This window comes from Chanos chanos, chromosome 5 (genome assembly GCF_902362185.1).
Source record: "Chanos chanos chromosome 5, fChaCha1.1, whole genome shotgun sequence".
Taxonomy (NCBI): Eukaryota; Metazoa; Chordata; class Actinopteri; order Gonorynchiformes; family Chanidae; genus Chanos; species Chanos chanos.
This window is the reverse complement of record NC_044499.1, coordinates 36544536-36564546: the sequence shown is the minus strand read 5'-3', so window position 1 is coordinate 36564546 and position 20011 is coordinate 36544536. Positions and strand designations below refer to the sequence as shown.

Sequence of the window (20011 nt, the reverse complement as noted above, 5' to 3'; positions counted from 1 at the left end):
TCCATAGACTGCAAGATCAAATTCTCTGTTCAAAGACTGAAATAAAAGTTGCAGTGTGTGTGTGTGTGTGTGTGTGTGTGTGTGTGTGTGTGTGTGTGTGCTCTTAACTACCCAGTATAAGGTGTTTGTTTCATATCATATTATATCGTGTCTGAAAACAAGTAACCCTGTAGCCTCACAAGGGCACCATGAATTTGATGCTTTGTTTTACCTCTTACTACTTACACTTCTATCATCAGAGTAAAGCACAAAGCTGTAGGCCTACTTTGACACTATCCCCTTGGCTCAAGTAAATTATGACAATGTTATGTTCACTTACACTACTTTTGAAGAGCAGGAATTCATTTTGCCAACATCTGTTAAAATTCTGTCTATAAGAAAAAAAAATCAATTCCTCAAAACTCCACTTTCCAGGCAACATTCAGTAGTGTAGAGGACACAATCATTACTCTGTCTGATGGACAGACTCATAAAGCAAATTCTATATGCTCACAGAAACTAATGTTGTATGACAAATAAAACATGACCACAGTAGACTTTCATAACCTTATTACAAATATTTATATTAATCAATATAAACTGACAAACTAACCTTTATTAGGAAAATTGAAACATTTATTTGGAATATTCAAACACCAAATATATACTAAACGTCCCTAAGTATTTGGATATGACAAAATGCTTTATATACCAAACATCTATCACAGCACTAATCTAGTAAATCATAAAGATATGTAAATTTGAGTTTGACTTATTTTGTTTTGTTCATTCCTAACTGCTTTCCTATTCTTGCAAACAATGATACTGAAGAACATTTTTGTTTTTTTTTTCTTTTTCTGCAAATTTTTTTCCCTAAAGTTGCTAATAAAATTATTTATTTTAAGCATATATCAGTATACATCAGTTTATATAGCAGATGATATATTTTAGCACTTTCAAGTTACATCTTAACTTTATTTTTAAAAAAAAAGACTTTACAGTATGTGAGTAATGGCAATGCGTACTAAATTTGAGTATCTCATGGATAAATAAAGTTGAGTATTTACTGACATCAGCTGTCTAGCCACTCACTGATGACCTTGTCTAAAAAATAGCTCAAAAAACTTTTTGATAATGCAATAAAACTAGTTTTTAGTATTCTTCGAGTTTTAATTCTATTTACTGATAAAATTAAAATCATCAACGTCCCCAAAACAAAACTCAGAAAAGTACTTTCTATGTTGTTTCTATACTGTAGTCTAATTCCACTGAATGCTTTTGAGAACCTGAATGAAGTGTATAACAACTCCCTTAATACTACTGACTTCAACAAGTTATCTAAAGGTTCATTAGCCAGTAATAAAGTGCTCTAAAATACAGCCAGTAAAAGCAAACATGATCCACTTAGCTAGAGGAATTGTTGGCATAACTTGCTAAGACACAGCAAACTGTAATAAGTAAACACTTAGCTAGAGGAACTGTTGGCATAACTTGCTAAGAAACAGTACGGTGTAATCAGTTAACAGTGGGGATATGACATATGAGGACTACACACAACAGATCAGCACAGAACACGTCAACAGCCCCATAAGGAACTTGGGAAAGGACTCACATAAGGATTCAGCCCATCTCTCTCCCGTCTATGTAAAATATACACAGGATAATGGCATTCACAAAAGACGACAGGACTCTAGGATCAGTAAGGGACAACAGATGGCCAGGCTTGTTTTTTCTGTTAACTTTAAGTTTGACCGAAACAACCTGGCAGATAAAAAAAAGTCACCTTCCCAGGAGCTTAAATAGCCAAGTTCAGAGCATGCTCCAGCCACACACACACACACACACACACACACACACACACACACACACAGATATATACACACATTTACCAACTGGAGTGTCCAGCAATGGCAGACAGGGTTGAAAGGTTAACTTCCTTAGCTGTTCCTCATTGACTCATGTCTAATGATGAACACATTCACACAGACAGGAAAAGACAGACAGGTGAAAATGGTATAATCAGTGTGACTCTCTGTGGAACCTCTCTTCTCTCCTTCCTCTCTCTATCCATCATGTTGAAACGCACACAGCCACACACACACACACACACACAGGCCCACAACCACACACACACACACACACACACACAGGCCCACAACCACACACACACACACACACAGACCCAGAGACACAGACCCACACACACAAATGACAGAACTTTAAGTCTCTAAACTGCCAACACACAAAGCACTCAAAAGAAAGAGCAAATGTTACATAAAACATTCTCCTTCCTTTCACCGGCACTGCCAACACGCCAGAAAATCGCCACGGTAACGACCACAGTGCGGAGGCACATGCGTGGTCAGAGCTTCAAACACGACATGCCGTGTGATACACTGCTAGACACTATCACACACACACACACATACACACATATACACACACACAAAAACACACACACAAAATTGCACCCCAAAAACTTCATCAGATGTGGAAAAAAGAAAGCTTAACCCAATAATTCTTCACTCAGAGAAAGAAATGCAAACGCACACCGGACGCAGATCAATATTCTCCTTAATCAACACGCAAACAGCAGCACCACGGAGAACCTTCAACACAGAGACAGGGAAAGAGAGACAGAGAGTACAGTATGTCTGTGGAGAAAAAAGAAACAAGGAAGCAAAGGATGGTTTTTCCCTCCTTCTCCGTCGCTCTTTCCCCCCGTACTCCCTGTTCATCACTCTAACACAAACGCGAGCGTTCACGCTTACCTTGGTGGTGACTATGCACAGACAGTCCATGATCTTGCGAAAGGAGCAAGTGCTGTCTCCCTCCCCCCTCTCCCTCCCCCTCTCCAAAACCCTCCGCCTGCTGGACCCTTCTCTTCTCCTCCTCTATCCCTCTCTCCCTCCGTCTCACAGACGGACGGACTGAGCCACAGAGAGAGAGCGAGAGAGAGAGAGGAGGGGGTGATGTGAAGCGAGAAAGGGAGGGACAGAGAGCAAGAGAGTGAGGGAGAAATGGAAGGGGGGGAAGGGGTGGAGGAAGACAGGGGGGTGGGCTCAGTGGGTTTATGTGACTGAGAACGGGTAAGAGAGAAAAACAGAAAGAGAGAGAGAGAGAGGGAGAGAGAGAGAGGGAGTGAGAGAAAAACAGGCAATTTGGTGTATTACTGGATCCAGTGGCAAGAAAATGGGGTTAAAATGAGAAGGAAGCTGAGCGAGAGACAGAGGGAAAGCAGGGAAAAGAGGTGAATGATTGAAAATGAGAGAGGACAATATGTGCTGTGGAAAAACAAAGAATGGGAAACGGAGACAGAAAAAGATAAAGAGAACAGGAGTGACAGACAGCAGAGGAAGAGGAGGTGTGAAAGAGAGTGAGAATGGAAGGAATAGCAAAGTGGAATAAAAGACAGCAAGATAAGTGGGTGAAAGAGCAACAAGAGAAAGAAGGCAGACTGAAGAATTTGCTAACAATGATGACCCAAAAAAGAGAAGTGGGTACAGACTAAACAGAGAAAAGACAGGATAAATGAAAAAGAAGGGAGACAGAGAGAGAGAGACCGAGCGAGTGAGAGGGGGAGAGGGGGAGAGAGAGAGAGAGAGAGAGAGAGCGTGTGTGTGTGGTTGGTGGGGTATGACTGTTACCCTGGCAGCAAGCAGCTGTTGTGTTAGCAACTGTGGGAGTGTAAGAGTGCAGCTGTGTTCATGGAGACAAGAAAGGCTGTTGCCAAGCTGTTGTTGCTGAGGTGACCTGAGCAAAGCCAGCTGAAGTCTGCGACATAGCTACAAGTGTGTGTGTGTGTGTGTGTGTGTGTATTTGTGAGAGAAAGACAGAGGGAGAGAGAGAGAGAGAGAGAGAGAGAGAGCTTTGAGAGGACAAAGAGAAACATCACCAGTGAATGAGAGGTGTCCAAAAGTATACTAAAGTTTGAAATTTGTGTGAAATTTGTATATTTGTGTGACTTGCGAGAATGCATCTGTTCCCAAGTGTTTGTATGTGTGTGTGCGTGTGTGTGTGTGCATGTGTGTGTGCACATGTGCGTGTGTCTGTGGAGGTTTACGATGGCACATGAGAGTGCATGTGCAAAGATTAAATGACAGACAGCAAAGCAGAATCAGTTCAGGTCAAAGTTCAAACAGCAAAGGTCAGTATGTCGCGTGAACAGCTAACCTTTTGCTCTTGGTTCCTCTAGTTAAGATACAGAACTACTCCCCCGTGTGCTCGAACAGTCAATCCATAAGACAAAGCAATGTGTCATCTAGTTATAATAAATGATATAGACTAGAAGTAATAAGGCAAATTAAAATCTCTTACAAAACTATGTAAGAACAGTTCAATAAAAATAATCATATAACAGGAATTGCAATCATCCATTACCAAAATGTGTCATTGACTTTAGTTTTTAAACTTTGGATCAGATTTTCCTATTTTTTCATCTAATTACAAAATGTAAAAATATGTGTATTTTAGTTTTATTCTAAGTGTCATGCAGAGGTAACTTATCCTGCTTATTTATGAAAAGTGTATTTTTTTGCCAATACCTGCTTTTTTTGTATAGCTAGGCTTTAAATGTTCATAATCACTGTTTTTAAAGAGGAGGATTTGTACATTTAAAAACTGACTGATGTTTTAACCAATTACCATAAGCTACCGAATAACTTCAAACTCCCATTCCTGACACCTGTACAAGTCATTAAAAATTATGTGTACTAAAATAGTAAAATGTCACCCTAATATCACACACACACACAAACACACACATACCCCAAGCATGAACACGTAGGTGTTAATGTACCAGGTGTCATTCAGTGACACAGTTTTAATTCCCACGGAACTGACCGATTGAATACGCTGCATACGGACAACTCTGACACTCTGCTGCCTCCCAGTGGACAATAGTGAACACCACAGGACTAAAGCATACACCACAGGACTAAAGCATGCGCACACACACTACTGAAAAGCTCCTTTCAAATAGAGTCTGTGTACACTCTGTGTTTATATAGTTATATATGTCTGCACACCTATATCTACGGAAATATCTATGCATCTTCCTCTCTCTCTGTCTCTCTCTCTCTCTGACACACATAAAAATCCATGGAAATGTGAGAAGCAACTTTTACATATTCAGAGCACACACAGACACACACACACACACACACTCAGACGTATACATGCACCTACTTACCAAGCCTGGTGTCTGTGGTTTCCCTGAGTTTTGATTCTCAAAAACAGTGACCTCATAAAATTCTTGAATGTCTGTCAGAGAAAAAAAGAAAGAGATTTACATTCCAACATCCACATGTGTGCCACACAAACCCAGGAGAGGATTTGAAACCTACAGACACCAGGAAAGGCTTTGTAAAATATCCCGGACCCTTGCTGATGTTTTCCTTGAGTTTATTACAAGCATGTAAAAGGCAAAAAAAAAACCCAACCAAAATTAACAACCATGAGATAATGTGAACAAAAACATCCCAACTTCTACAGAGTGTGATGACATAATCGTTACGGCCATTTTTTCTGTGGTGCTGAGACATCGGTACCAGGAACAGACCTCATCCCCCTGTCCAATTACAGAAGTCCATCCCCTGTATCAGTTATGAAATACATCACCACGTAACTTATGGCTATATCATAATGAAATTCTACTGTAATATATGGGCTTACATAATGAGAATATGATTTGTTACACTGACATTGGCCTGACTGCATACATGGACTTCCACTTAAACCTCTGAACCAATTCACAATCAATCAAGACACAATAATAAAGCTTCCAGCCAGCCATCCATAGTACTGACAGTAAAGCAACATAGAAACTTCCAGAAAAAAGCCTTAAATTAGCATTAGGTATATTTCCTCTACATACATTTATCCTTTATATAACTGAATCATGTTTGCATCTGTCACATATGAGGGAATACTGGCCTTTCATGTTGTAAATGTACCAATATTCTTTATTGCAACTGTAGACAGACAAAACAAAGGAGAGAGAGTGAATGGAGGGGAGGGCTTTGTGATCACTATTTAATCCTGTTTGACCAAACATGTCTGTGTTGTCAGAAGGGAATTCCAATGTCCTGAATGACAGCTCTGTTAGACTGCATACACCAATCACTAATCCTTCATCCTCATCTTTGGACAAAAACCCACCCTACATGGTAAGTTTTCTGTGAGAGATCTCCCTAATCTGCAGTGATGTCACAATTCTAATCCCCCAATCCCAGATTACAGACTAAATATAGGAGGGAGGAGAGGGAGATGTAGAGAGATTCACACACACACGCGCGTGTGCGCGCACACACACACAAACGCACACACACATACACACAGACTGTTTCTTTCATGTGCATGCATACACACAAATATGCAGTTGTTACAATCATCACAACATTAGGGGAGGCTCTTTTGTCACTTGTCACTTGTCATTATGTGACTCAAGTGTTTGGACTTTTCTGCATTGTTCCTCTACCTCCTCTACTGACTCCATTCACCTCCTACTGAATCCCTTCAATGCCATGACAACATACCACCCCTGCAAAGATCTTAAATCACCTACAACAATGCACTTTACATCAATTTCAATTCATCTCCTCTCATTTACCTCATAAACTACGCATCATAGTTTTAACAAAGTTGTAACTTATCTCCCTTTGATTCAGCAAGTCTTAAGAAATGGAGGATCAAAAATGGTCTGTATTCTTATCATTTAGCAAGCACAAAGCAATCCAATTCTAGTGTATGTTTGGAAAATACTAATGAGCCTGGCTGCGAATTTCAATAACCATGGAAAATCTATGTTTTTCCAGGAATTGTGAAGTACTCACTGGAGACCTTTTCTCATACATATTTAATTCTGTGTGACAGCACAAGGGTTATGAGCAAAGTAACCTTAAAATGGGACATGTACAGGACAAAGGTCAGAGGCTAAGACTTAGTCAGGTACAGCTGTCAAATGTTCAGCTGATGAGACCTTCCTTTGTGTGTGTGTGTGTGTGTGTAAGAGAGAGAGAAAGAGAGAGAGAGAGAGAAACAGAGAAATGGTGATTTGTGTGCTTTACACACAGATCACAAGGTTTTAAGTGAACAACTTGGTCCTACAAACACACACACACAAACACACAAGCAGGTCTGGCATTACAATTTCTACAATACTTTCTCTGTAGTGTTTTTATCAGAATAAAAATGAGAGAGAGAGAGAGAGAGAATACCAGAGAGAAAGAGAAAGAGAGAAAAAGAAAGTTCACTTACCAAGTAAGGCCTGAAAGAGGTCACTTTGGAAGATGTGCAGCAATTTTTCTGCCCGGCCCCTGAAACCCTCATCTGCAGCTGACTGGCATGCCTCCATGGCTTGGAGAGCACGCTCTGTATCTGATACACACACACACACATACACAGAGAGAGAGAGAGGCAGACAGAGATACAATGAGAGAGTAAGAGGCAGTGAGAGACAAGACAGGGATAAAAGATCTTGTTTAATGAGCACGTTCCGAAGTAAGCTGAGTCCAGAACGCCTACATTCAAAATAACACATCTAGTGCCAGAATAAGGATTATTTATTCCATGTATCATATCTGTCAGTGAAAAAAACGCTGACTGTAATAGTGGTAAATACTGATTCGAAAATAAAACAGAAGACCACTTTCAATACATACTAAAAGCATGACATTACATGACTTAGCCAAGAGGCAAGGCAGTGGTGAGCAAAGGAGCACAAGATAGCAACACTAAAACCTTAATCAAAGATTTATAAGGTTAAACATATGAACTATCAATGACATATTAACTATCTACGACAGTCCTCAATATTTATGAATTAGTTAGTTACTAAAATTTATTTCAATATCAAAAGAAGCTACATGACGCTTGAGCTTGGTCGAGCCAATAACACTCGCGTGTGACTTTGCACGCCTATTTTGAAACGCACTTACAGCACGTGCCTGAAATTGTCATGTGACAAAAAAATTTTTTTTAAAAATGTACAAATAGAAAAAGATTTTGCTCATGCTCACCCTCTCGTTTAAGAGGCATATTGCCCTCGTTCTTTCCGCTGACTTTCTCTGTGCTACCGTTAGATCCGCTCCAGACAGCGCTTAAACCTATTTAGGGATTGTGCTGATTTTACTGTGCATGTGGGATTTGTAGTTTTCAATGTTGATCGTCAGCAAGTGAGAACGACCTTCCGTCCGTTCGTTGCTTCGTAGACCACAAGAAATTATGTTTTATGTAGGCCAACTGTTATGTTTTATTGCCTTACATTGGCATGCTGACATATTCAAAGACTTCCACTGATGAAATCTTTATAAAATGGACTGAGGAAAATATATTTTACATTCAGGAGTTGTTTAAATCTAGATATGACGTTTAGGGTCGACAATAATATTTGTGTAACTTTACAGGTAAGTGACTGCATCTTTTATCGCGGCTGGAATACCATCCCTCCTCGGATACCTTTCCACCATCTAGTGGGTCTAATGCATTTCAGCATTATTTCACTGGTCAGAGTTTTGACTCCTATCCATCTGAAAATTCAGCGTAAGCGTAAAATTGGACATTGTGTTAATTTGTTTTAAATGGCATTCCAGGTGACGATATGATAAAAAAGTAAAATATCTCATTAAAGTAACTTAACTCAACCAAAATATACTTGTAATGAAGTAAGTTTTATCATAGCTTAACTTCTTCCAACGTTGTTTGTCGGCTTGGTACAAGATATACTCAGGGAACTATCCACAGGACAGTTAGCCTAATAAATTTCACTGAGAGGGAAGGGAGAGAAGGGCAAGAGGCGTTACTGGGTTTATACTTCCATCTAGTGGTTATTTGGAATATTACACTACGAACAAGTACCAAATCATTCACCTCTTCCCTGTGGCGTGCTGTTATTTTGTATTTTGATCGCTGTAGAATCCTCTAAAGGGAACATACACTCAATGAAACTTTCATACTAGCAATACCACACAGTCTGCTTTCCTTGAAGTCAGTGAACCTCATCACAGAATGAGGGAGACCTCCTCTCAACCTCTGTCCTGAATCTTCTAGACTCCCAGCTTTGTTACCATGAGCCATCAGATGATCACTGACCCTTCAGCAAAAACAGGCAGTAGCCATTTTGGATATGCAGTCCATCCAAGTCACCTGCAGAAGATCTGTCACTGCAGCCTTTGTGAGTAGGTACTACAAAATAATCTTTTATTGTTTGATATTTCTGTTATTTTATCACCCCATTTTACTTTTATACATGCAACTTTCTAAACTTTTTCAGTATGTCAAATATGTGGTTAGAATACCGAAGAGCTACCTTTACTCTACAAATGCATTTGTACTAGCCCATGGTGAAGTGTTTGTTCTGGGTCAGCACCATGGACAACACCGCACAGCCACGTGACTCTTAACACTGGGTCTGATATGAACAGTAAAACGAGATGCTGCAGAGCTGCAGTAAACAGCTGCTGCCACTCAACTCCAGTCTGCAATGTATGAAGAAATGAACAAACCACAAGAGGTGAGTCAGTTTGTTCTGCGCTCTCCTACTGATAGGAATCTCTCGTGTGGTGGCTCCACATACTGAAAATGAGGAGGATTGGCAAAGCTATTCAAAACCTGAATACTGAACTCTTCTCTTACTCAGCCTGGTCAGCTTCTCTCATTGTGTCTGTAACGTTCAGGGGAGGCTGCCTGTCCATTGCTAAAGTTTTACATTGTAACTTATGTCTTTTTTTTAATGTTCCTACAGTAGTTTACAGCCTGTTCCTACAGCCTTCCCCAGGATGTGAGGAGATATGTAAGCCAGAACTAAATTAATCGAGCCATTCGTGTATTTGGCTTTTTGTTTGGGGTTTTTTTTTTTTTTGGTCAGTGTTTATCTTTCCTAACAGATTGAAAGTCATTTTAACGTTTATAATTAAAAAAAAAAGTTGTCACAACGTTTCTTGGATATACCCAGAAAGCGACTTATGTATCATAAGGGTTCCGTAAACATTTAAATGTTCACGTATAAACACAGTTTTAACATATGAAAGTCCGTTGAACAGAATATAGATTATCATATAGAATATCATATTTTGTGCGCACTGTGCGTGTGTGTATGCGTGTGTGTTTGTGTGACTGTCAGTGATGTCAGTATCATGTGATTCACATGTAATTGTCCAAATCTGTCCACCTGCAACTTGCATACTAACGCGTATCTCTTCGATGGAAATTATATCCTCTGTAGTCGCTCTCGAGAACTTTAACGAAACATTTTGGTTAGTGCGCAAGCGCGCATCCAAGAGCCTGTCCATAAAAGCGCCCATCAAGTAGTGGTACAAAACATTCACCAGATAGCGGAGAGGATGGCGGAATATAAGGTCACCATCACTACTGGAGAAATGATGTGGGGTGGAACATTCGACAACGTCTTCATTACACTTGTCGGTACTGAGGGAGAAAGCGAGCGCACGATGCTTAATGAGGGTCGGGACTTCGCCGGGAACTCGGTACGACTGAAGTTCTTAACCAAGGGAGAATGGCAACAGTGATGCATGAGATCCAAAATAGAATAAAATTCCGACTGGGAAAGCGGCTCATATTTAGGCACGTACGACAGAGTAGGCTATATAACAAGTCGAAATGAGCCTAAGATGAAACATTAAGGCATTGTCAAGACGTTGTGTCCGTGTTCTTTTTCACTTTTGTAGCGTTTTGTATGAAAAGCCCAAAACAAACAAACGTGAAAACCAAGACTACTTGCATAGTAAGGCAAATTTGCTTTGGGACAAGAGTTTTCAGAGATTCTGTAGTCGAGGTACGGGAACATGGTTCATTACGGGATCAAACGGCTCTCTGTCCTTTACTTGTTAATGTCGCCAGTTCATGATCTTTGCAATGCAAATTTAATCATGTTGTTATGATGACTCGTTATTGACCAAATAGACGTTTTACAGCCTTGTGTAAAACAAGGCTGATAAACGCACCGAGCTCTCTGCATCTACGTAACTGTATATATTTGTATGTTCTAACTGTGCATGTCTTTTATTTCATGCAGTAAGCCTAGAATTAGTACAGTAGAGTTGTTTTATGCAGATTTTAGAGGCCAGACTCTAGATAAAAAAAAGTTTATATCAACGAGTCTCCGCTCTCTGAGTTCGTTGTCTCCCAGATAAGATTCAGCTCAAAACGATGTTTTTGCTTAACCGAGATAATACCCCTAAAACTCATGTATTATAATAAGGTTAATGAGTATTTGTATTTGTTAAATATACACGTTGCATAATATAGGCCTACACCATAACAACGGTCTTATTAGATATTAAGGACTACTATCCAATTTTTGCAGCGTCAGAATTATGGTTATTGGTTTTCACCGATCTTTTAATATCTCTGTTACGTTCAGTATTTAAAACTAGCCAGAGCTCCATAATGATATCATCAGGTCAGTTGTGCAGCACTGCGCATGTTTGATCCTCTCAATGGCCTATGTGTTTGTGCACAGGGGAAAGAGTACATAGTGAAGTGCGAATCAGCTCTGGGAAAAATCATTCTAATTGGTATCGAGAAGGAGCCATATCTCTTCCTACCAGATGATGACTGGTTCTGTGCAAAGGTGAAGGTGATAACGCCTGAAAAAGAAGAACTACATTTCCCATGTTATCGCTGGATTAAGGAAAGGCATCTGGTGTTTATTAGAGAGGGCAAAGGTGAGACATATACCCACAAAATATAGCTACAACCAGAAAAAAACACTTTTTCCTCTGAAGCTCGGTTGTGCTCAGACTTTTTCTTCAGCCTTATCCAAAAACACCCGATCCACCTAATGTAGTTTCTGAAGAACATTGATACCCAGTGTTGAATGGTACTGCAGTCGGCACCACCCGTTAGCACTGCAGCTCCATAGGACAGAGGCTGACTGATCTTGTCAGAAATATGACAGCCTAGATTCATAATTTAAGAATGTTTTCCGTTTTTGCTTTTTGATAGGGGTGTAACAGTTTTGTGCCGAAACCAAAAAACCGCGATTCTGTCATTCTCGGTTCAGTTCACGGTAAACTTCGTGTGTAGTGAACCATGGAAGTTTTTAAACCTCAGCTCGTAAGTGATTTTTTACCCCTGAGTATGAAGCCAGATTACGGCGCATACAATTTTTAGCACAAGTGAACATCTCATGCTTTGCGTCTGATAATAATTAAGAATAACGTTAATCATAATTTGAAGCCTTTATGCCTTTTCTTTTCCTTTAATTTCTCACTGCCAGAAAATATATGTGCAGTGTTCATCATGCGGTATGCACATGCTTTAATTGAGCAGGACAATTACAATAGCTTTAATGAAACTGTCGACCGAGTAACTGTTTTAAATGATAACAAAACGCTTAAACATAATTAGTGCTGAAGTATAGTTTTCTTTGCTGTCATTTTCTCGAAGAAGAACCTCAAAGTAAAATGTACTAACGTTTAGATTTATTTCACTTATTGTAAAACAGAAGAGCTTTAAAATAATTTGCTTAATTTTAGTTTTCTTGCACTAATATTCTGAGAAAAGAACCTTAAAATAAAAGGTACTGAAGATTAGTTGTCTTTTATTCTCATTTTTGTTTGATTCTTTGTTCCTGCTTGTATTAAATTTGTTCTTTTTGGCTTAAATTTGTATGTGTTTAAATTAAAAGAGGAGAAAAAACTTAAGTCCTGATTTGATGCAATTTTCCCTCAAGCCAAACCATTATACAAACCAATCTGTTGCCCAAAAACTGAGGCACAAACTGGATTGTGGGTAGGATGAATTGTGACACCTCTACTTTGTAAGAAATCTAACATGGGTTTTGCAGTTTTGTACAGAGGAATTGTTAAATCTTGGCAAATCCAAATACATACATTTGTTAAAGACCTGCACTAACAGATTGACCTGTGTAATCCCTATTGTGTTATTGGCTCTGCATCTGTTATTTGTCTTTGACTCTGTCCTACAGGTTTTTATTGGAAAAAATGGAGGGAAGCTCTAGTCCACTCAGACAGTGTGACTTTGTGCTTTCTAAACCTGTTTTTGAATTAGTCTCAGCCTTAATTAGAGTCACGGTAGTGTCCCCTTGTAGTTTTCCTGTCTTGGACTGATTGTGTGTGTGTGTGTGTGTGTGTGTGTGTGTGTGTGTGTGTGTGTGTGTGTGTGTGTGCGCATGCGCGCACCCATGAAGCACTGACTCCGTTTAAAGAGGAAGATGATAAGCTGATACTTATGAGACAGGCAGAACTGGAGACACAAAAGAAAGCTTATCAGTGAGTATTTACCTTTCTTTTTTATTGTTAGTGTTTTTGTGGTGAAGTGTCAGTGTGGACTCATGTAACTGTGTGTGTGTGTGTGTGTGTGTGTGTGTGTGTGTGTGTGTGTGTGTCAGATGGAAAGAGTTTATAGAGAAGCTACCATACTGCATCGCTGCTGATGATGCCAAAGAACTTCCTCCTGATCTGCAGTTTACTTTCGACAGATCCATGGAGTTCCTCTTGAATTTTTATGTCACGTATGGCACCTCTTCCAAACACACACACACACACACACGCAGAGAGAGACACACACAAGCTGCCTGTTTTTGCATTGAGATGGATAAACTTACAGGTTCACACAGTAGCATGCTTACTTGCAAACATACACATATGCATGGATAGAAACTCCACAAAGATCCACACACACACACACACAATGTCACATGCACGGTTGCTGTTCGATGTGTGTTTTTAACGGTTGTGTGTAGGATGGCTGAGCTAAAATGCAAGTTCTTGGCTGACAGCAAGAAGCCATGGGCCAATCTGTCTGACATCAGTGGCGTGTTCTGGTTCAACAAGACTGAGACCTTCAGTAAGAATCAGTCCTCAAAGTCCAACTTAATCTTGACACTATTAAAGCTCTCACAGATCAAAAGTAACAATTGGTTTAAGGATACAGGAAACTGCAGGGGCTATAGACATTCCACATTGTGTAACCATGAAATATTTAATGTGAACCACTGCATTTAATTGAGCTAAAACTTCCAATCTCAAACATTACATTGGAATTATCAAAAATAATACTATGATTAATTTAATACATTATTGATCTGGGATTGCAAAATTAATAAAAAAATTATTTATTTGGATACTGACCTCAGAATAACAAAGTTGCAACAGTTTCCTGATGTCTTCATGTCTTATTATCTCAGACAGTGCCACTGGACATAGTGCTATGTGTGTTTGTGAATGTCTTTCCACAGCGTATGTCCAAGAGCACTGGAAAGAGGATCCGTTTTTCGGCTATCAATTTCTAAATGGAGCGAATCCCATGGTGATCCAGTGCTGCAAGAAATTACCAGAAACTTTCCCAGTTACGGAAGACATGGTCCAATCTTCTCTGAAGGGCAGTGCCCTTGCACTTGAGATGATGGTACTTACCTCACACTTGCTACAATCATAAATGATTTTCATCCTGAATTTAGTCCTGTTTTAAATGAAGGACCTCTGTTTAATAAGTCACTCTCTCTCTCTCTGACAAGTCACCAGGCCCTCTTTATCTTAGAGGTCTTTTTTATTTGTATATCAGTATTTATAACTGGATTATTGTGTTTTGTTTGTTTGTTCTTTTGTTTCAAACAGAATGGGAACATTTTCTTGTGTGATTACAAGCTTTTACTTGACTTGCCAACCAATGTCATCAACATGCGTCCGCAACATGTGGTTGCTCCCATCTGCCTGTTCCACAGAACTGCTGAAGACAAGATAGTGCCTATTGCTATCCAGGTACAGAACAGGAAATGCAGTTTCACACACAATGATTTTGTAACTTACATGTGTGTTGACAATTCTGTGCTCTCAGGTCAAAGGTTATTTGTGTTTTCATTCAGTGTAAATGATTAACAGTGGTTTACAGGGTCAAACAAAGCAGCTGTGATCTTAAACTTTATTAGACATGTGATTCAAGGGCTCTGGGCCTGTTTTCAAAATTTGTGATGTTTACCTTTCAAGACCAGATGAAAGAAGCTTTACATTCTGCCAGTGCAGATGTCATGCACTGATATACTGAGTGGATTTCGAGGTGTAAACAACAAAAACATTGGACCGTATTGTCTACTGAAATAATATATCTGAGTCTAGTCAACAATTTAATGACAGGGAAGCAAATTTGACCCAAATATCTACAGTGATGTCTGCTTTAAGCCTGTCATGGACTACATCACATTATTAATGAACATTCTCTGTAAATGAGTCACTTCTTGTCCAGGCTCAGGTCCAGGTTAATCATACTTAGCATCATAAATTTTGATTACTTGGTCCAGAATGAAATAGTCAGCTGGATGAGTCTTGAATAAGAGGATGTAGCAGTCATTTAGCTTATTCTCATATACAGAGTGACCTAAAGTTATTGCTGTTTTTGTCAGAGATCGTACACCTCTGCAGCAACCATGAGGTTAGGTGTCCTGCTGAGGTGTCATACTGGCAGTGCACCGCCCAGTTTGGAGTTTGAGTCCATAGCCCTTAACACTACACCATTACTGCCCATCTGTGCCATTACCATTCCAGTTGTGGACACTATGGTTTTAACTGTACATTCCAACTGGCTTATATTGGTTTTTGGCACGTTCTAGCATCAATGAACACTATATTAAAACCCAAACAGTGTCCTCTTATAGTACTTCTCTCAATAAGCAGCAGTAAAAGTATATTGGCGGCGAGCCAAACGGAACACAAACACAAGACGCTTGATGGAGGACCGAAATTAAGCACCTATTGTAGCACAGTGCTCTTTTGTAATTTCAGTGGTTTACTATGTGTGGAAGTTGTAATTTTTGTTTTTTTTTTGTTTTTTTTTATGGCCCTCTTCCCATCCAGCTGAGGCAGGAGCCAGGGGAGCTGAGCCCAATCTTCCTGCCCAGTGATTCAGAGGAGGACTGGCTCCTGGCCAAAGTGTACGTGCGTGCGGCCGATTTCATTGAGCACCAGCTTCACTATCACCTTTTAAGAACTCACTTGCTGGCAGAGGCCTATTGTCTGGCCACATTGCGCAATCTACCTACAGTCCATCCCGTTTACAAGGTAACCTGTTGACTCGGATGCAAATAGCATGTAGAGCATGGTGATATTTTACTATGGAGTGCGATAAATGATTTCTTTATTTAAATATGACACTTCATAGGTTTACTCGGATATGACACTTTATGGTAGACCTGCAGGTTAGTCGTGCATCAGAAGTGACACCATCATGTAATTTAACATTGTCTTTCAGGGTACATATATTGTGTCAACATTTGTCTAACACCACCAACAGTTTATAATGTGGAGGTCTTTTTTTCATAATGTATTCTAGGATTTTATCTAAACAGTAGGGGCAGTTACAGGAAATGACATCTTGGCAGTAAGTACACTGACATCTCACTCCATGTTCCAATGTAGCTGTTGATTCCTCACACACGCTTCACAGTGCATATCAACCTTCAGTGGAGAGAGAAGATAATGTCAAAAGATGGATTCTTTCCTAAGGTAACACTTCAGTACCTCTGCATGTACCTTTTCTAGTCTAATATTCCCTAATCACCTTTAATGAAACACGTCTGCACTCGTTTATTTGCTCACACGACCTCTCTTCTTACACCCACATATCTCCATTTCACTCTCTGTCTCTCTCTCTCTCTCTCTCTCTCACCCACTCTCACAGTACACTGCCACAGGGAGTGATGGGATGGTGGAAGCACTGAAGAGAGCATATCCCACCGTGACCTACCGGTCCCTTTGCCTTCCTGAAAACATTGAGGACCGTGGTCTGAAAGACGTGCCCAACTTCTACTACAGGGATGATGGCCTTGCTCTCTGGGACATCCTGTTTAAGTACGATTTAGGGTTAAAGTGTTGAAGGTTTAGTGGTCAGGGGTGAGGGTGACTGTGTTGAAACTGCAACGCTTGTACCAGAGATCACTCAGAGGCTGAGCTGTGACACAGCTACTGTTGCTATGGAGTCGCGGGGCTAAGTCTGTGAGTCCAAATCAAGGCTCGAACAACTGTGAATCACGAAATCAATCAGGTCTTTTGATCATGATCTAGTGAAAAATCCAAAGTGCTTTTCATGTCACGCTTTGACACATTTTCTGAGTAGCACTAGTTTTCATTTAGAAATTCCAGAGCAAAATGACTGCAGGGATGAGGTAGAACTAAGAGTAGCCGTACAGCTCAGAATTTGTTTGTGCTGATTGTCACATCCTGTTACCGCTGGATTATTGCTCTCTTTTCATCTGCTCCTGCTGGGTTGGTTGGCTGTGTTGTTGCTCTTGCAGGTATGTGGATGGAGTGATGAGGTTCTTTTACAAGTCTGATGCCGAGGTAGCTTTGGATAAAGAGCTACAGGACTGGATCCTAGATATCTTCACACACGGCTTCCTGAAGAATGCAGAATCAGGTAAGATGACGGAGTTGTGGAGCAGCTGAAGGATGAAGGATTGCCTCTGCTTTATGTTACTGGGCTCTCTTTTTTGGTTGTTCCTTAAATAGGATTTTGGCCACTCATTATTCTTCTGGTGGATGTAGTGGTTTCTCTCTGTGAAATATGCAAGGGGTGAAATCTTTGTATGACAGGCTGAAGTGTAGTGGAGTGTTTTCCATGAAAACCAGTTTATTGTACATGTTTGAAGATGCTTGCTAGTTGGATTTGGTTAAAAGTTCATTGTAATTTAGTTGCATAGTCAAAGGCATCCAGGTTGATCTCAGTAAAGCTTATGAACAATAACATTGATGTGATGTTTGGAAACATGCAAATTACATCTTTCAGACAACCTTTTGATAAGTGGCTTTATTGCTTTCTTTTAATTTTGTTGCAACTTCTTAGTTTGCTTTGTTTCGCTGACCCTTGCACTCAGCTATGTGTTTCTTGCTTTGATTCAGCTGTAACTGATATCCACTGACAGCATGTTTAGTCTTTTGCTGTCTTGGTAGGCTGTTCGGCGTTAGTTGATTTTTACTAGACGTGATTTCTGTTTTCATTCTTGCCCATGTCATTCATACACAAAATAATAATTTAATTAGTTAGACGGACGGGAATTGTTCTTGTAGGTTCCACCTTCCAAACAGCCGTATTATTGAGTGCATACTTACATAGTTTAAATTGCTCACTCAGTTACCTACAAAATAGTTATTTCCTATTATTATTATTATTATTATTATTAATAAATAGGTTGTTTTGCAGATCTCTGACATTGGTTACACTAGAGTCCTAGTTCAGGTCAGTCCTCTTGACTCTATAGGGCTAATATTTAAGAAGCCATGGATATAGTTTGTATAGTTGATGACTGTATCGTAGGCTTCCTCTAAGTGTGCTTTCCTCTTAACAGCCTGTTTGGACCAAACATGATAATAGTGTTGTGTCAGATAAGCTACGGTGCCTTCAACTTCTTTCATTTCTTAAGTATTCTTATGAGTAGACAGAAAATATGGAATTTGCCGCTCTCACAGCCAAATTACTCTCAGTATTCCCTCTTGGTATCTTTTTGAAACAGCAAAACTCAGATAGGTTGGGACAAATCAAAATTAATACTTGAACTCTGGAACACCTACATGACTGTTCATCTGTGACATCTTTGCTGGTTTTGCCCGCTTCATAGGAATCCCACAGGCTTTTCAATCAGTGGATAAAGCTGTGAAGTTCCTTACGATGGTGATCTTCAACATGACAGCACAACACTCAGCAGTGAACAGTGGACAGGTGTAATTCAAACACAGTACATTTACGCCACTTTGCTCTCTCAGAATTATTTATAGGAACCACTTAGAACAGTGCTTTCAGTCAGTAGAGAATTAACTGTCCAAACCAAGAATGCTAAACCCCCATTCACTGCTCCTGAGTTGTTCACTCGCAATTCAGCTTAGTCCAGTTCTTCCTCTCTCTTATATTTTGTATTTTTTCAGTTTGATTTTGGTGGTTGGATGCCCAACAATCCAAACTCTCTCCAGATGAGTGTTCCCTTCAAAAAAGGGGAGGGTAGTGAGAAACGTCTGTTACTCACGCTGCCTGATGTAAACGTCACTGTGAGGGGAATGGCCTACAGCTGGCTACTCAGCAAGAAAGCTGGAGACTTTGTGAGAAAAGATTAATTACACTTGCAACACACATTACTGTTTTTCATATATGTAGTGCTTATGCAGCACGACTAGCAGAGCTGTACACTGTAAGCAACTGGGTAGTTTTTTAATCCAAGAGACACACAGAAAACAAACTATATCATGTGAGATCGTTCCTCCATTTACTAGTTTGAGACAACATGCCTGCAGTTAGCCACCCATGATAAGTTTAAAACTCCAGACGGCGTACTGCCGTTTAATAAAGGAGTCTCACGGTTGATCTTCCACTCCCCCCTCCTCTCCATTCACTTTTCATCACTCTCAGGTCTCCCTGGGCAATCACACTGAGGAATACTTCACTGAGCCTGAAGTTTTGGAACTCTGTAAGACGCTGAAGGAAGATCTGAAAAAACTGAGCGAGACAATAAAGAAAAGGAACGAGAAATTGGATGTCCCTTACCGTTATCTGGACCCAGAGGAGATTGAGAACAGCATTACAATCTGACCCTCGTCTGTTAAACAGCATCATAATCTCAGTCTCGCTTAATGAACAGCATCATAATCTGAATATGACTCACAGAATTGCATCGTTGTCTAAGTCCCACTACAGAGCAGATGCACCATAGCAACACCATAACTTTAACTGTTACCCGGCCGTGATACAGGATTACCGACTTTCACAGATTTCATGGTTGCCTTAAACATACCTCTAGGTTAGCATTTTAGTCTGTTTTATACTTGTCTATAAAGTAGCATCATTTCTTCAAATGTGTCCATAGCTCACAGGTAAGAGAACTCTGGCAGGTACTCCAGTTACTGAACACACTACCTCTCTCTGATGTCTGGGCACAGCCCTCATACAGAGGCAACTGTTGCAATATTCCTCTTTTCTGAATGCAAATTTTAGAGCACTTCATTCAACCTCCACTAGGGGGTGGTAAGTAATCAAAGCCAAACCAACAATATCATGGTAACTGTAATTTTCT

The 20011-nt window shown here is 40.0% G+C and overlaps 2 protein-coding genes across 3 annotated transcripts in view; one reads left to right on the top strand and one right to left on the bottom strand.

Moving 5' to 3' along the window:
* The window catches only part of dlg4b (discs, large homolog 4b (Drosophila)), a 41329-nt gene extending 33313 nt beyond the window's left edge, over positions 1–8016 (bottom strand). For both annotated transcript variants that reach the window (XM_030773085.1, XM_030773086.1), the window contains exons 1-3: positions 7998–8016; positions 7237–7356; positions 5171–5241 (exon numbers count right to left, since the gene is read on the bottom strand). In XM_030773085.1, the coding sequence (XP_030628945.1) occupies positions 5171–5241; positions 7237–7356; positions 7998–8016 (210 nt within the window). The remainder of the gene's footprint in view (positions 1–5170; positions 5242–7236; positions 7357–7997) is intronic.
* A 2303-nt stretch (positions 8017–10319) lies between these two features.
* On the top strand, positions 10320–18675 carry LOC115812476 (hydroperoxide isomerase ALOXE3-like). Its single transcript, XM_030774955.1, has 12 exons — positions 10320–10463; positions 11459–11663; positions 13151–13232; positions 13352–13474; positions 13706–13809; positions 14201–14370; positions 14580–14723; positions 15813–16016; positions 16374–16460; positions 16636–16805; positions 17249–17370; positions 18569–18675. Exons 1-12 carry the CDS (start codon positions 10320–10322, stop codon positions 18673–18675), a joined length of 1662 nt encoding a protein of 553 aa, XP_030630815.1.
* Positions 18676–20011: the final 1336 nt, after the last annotated feature.

Bases quoted from the DNA above. Each gene is read 5' to 3' on its own strand.
- LOC115812476 (XM_030774955.1), top strand. From the start codon at position 10,320: ATGGCGGAATATAAGGTCACCATCACTACTGGAGAAATGATGTGGGGT. The intron at 11,664-13,150 runs GTGAGACATATA...GCACCCATGAAG, and splicing joins GTTTATTAGAGAGGGCAAAG to CACTGACTCCGTTTAAAGAG. The intron at 13,233-13,351 runs GTGAGTATTTAC...TGTGTGTGTCAG, and splicing joins ACACAAAAGAAAGCTTATCA to ATGGAAAGAGTTTATAGAGA.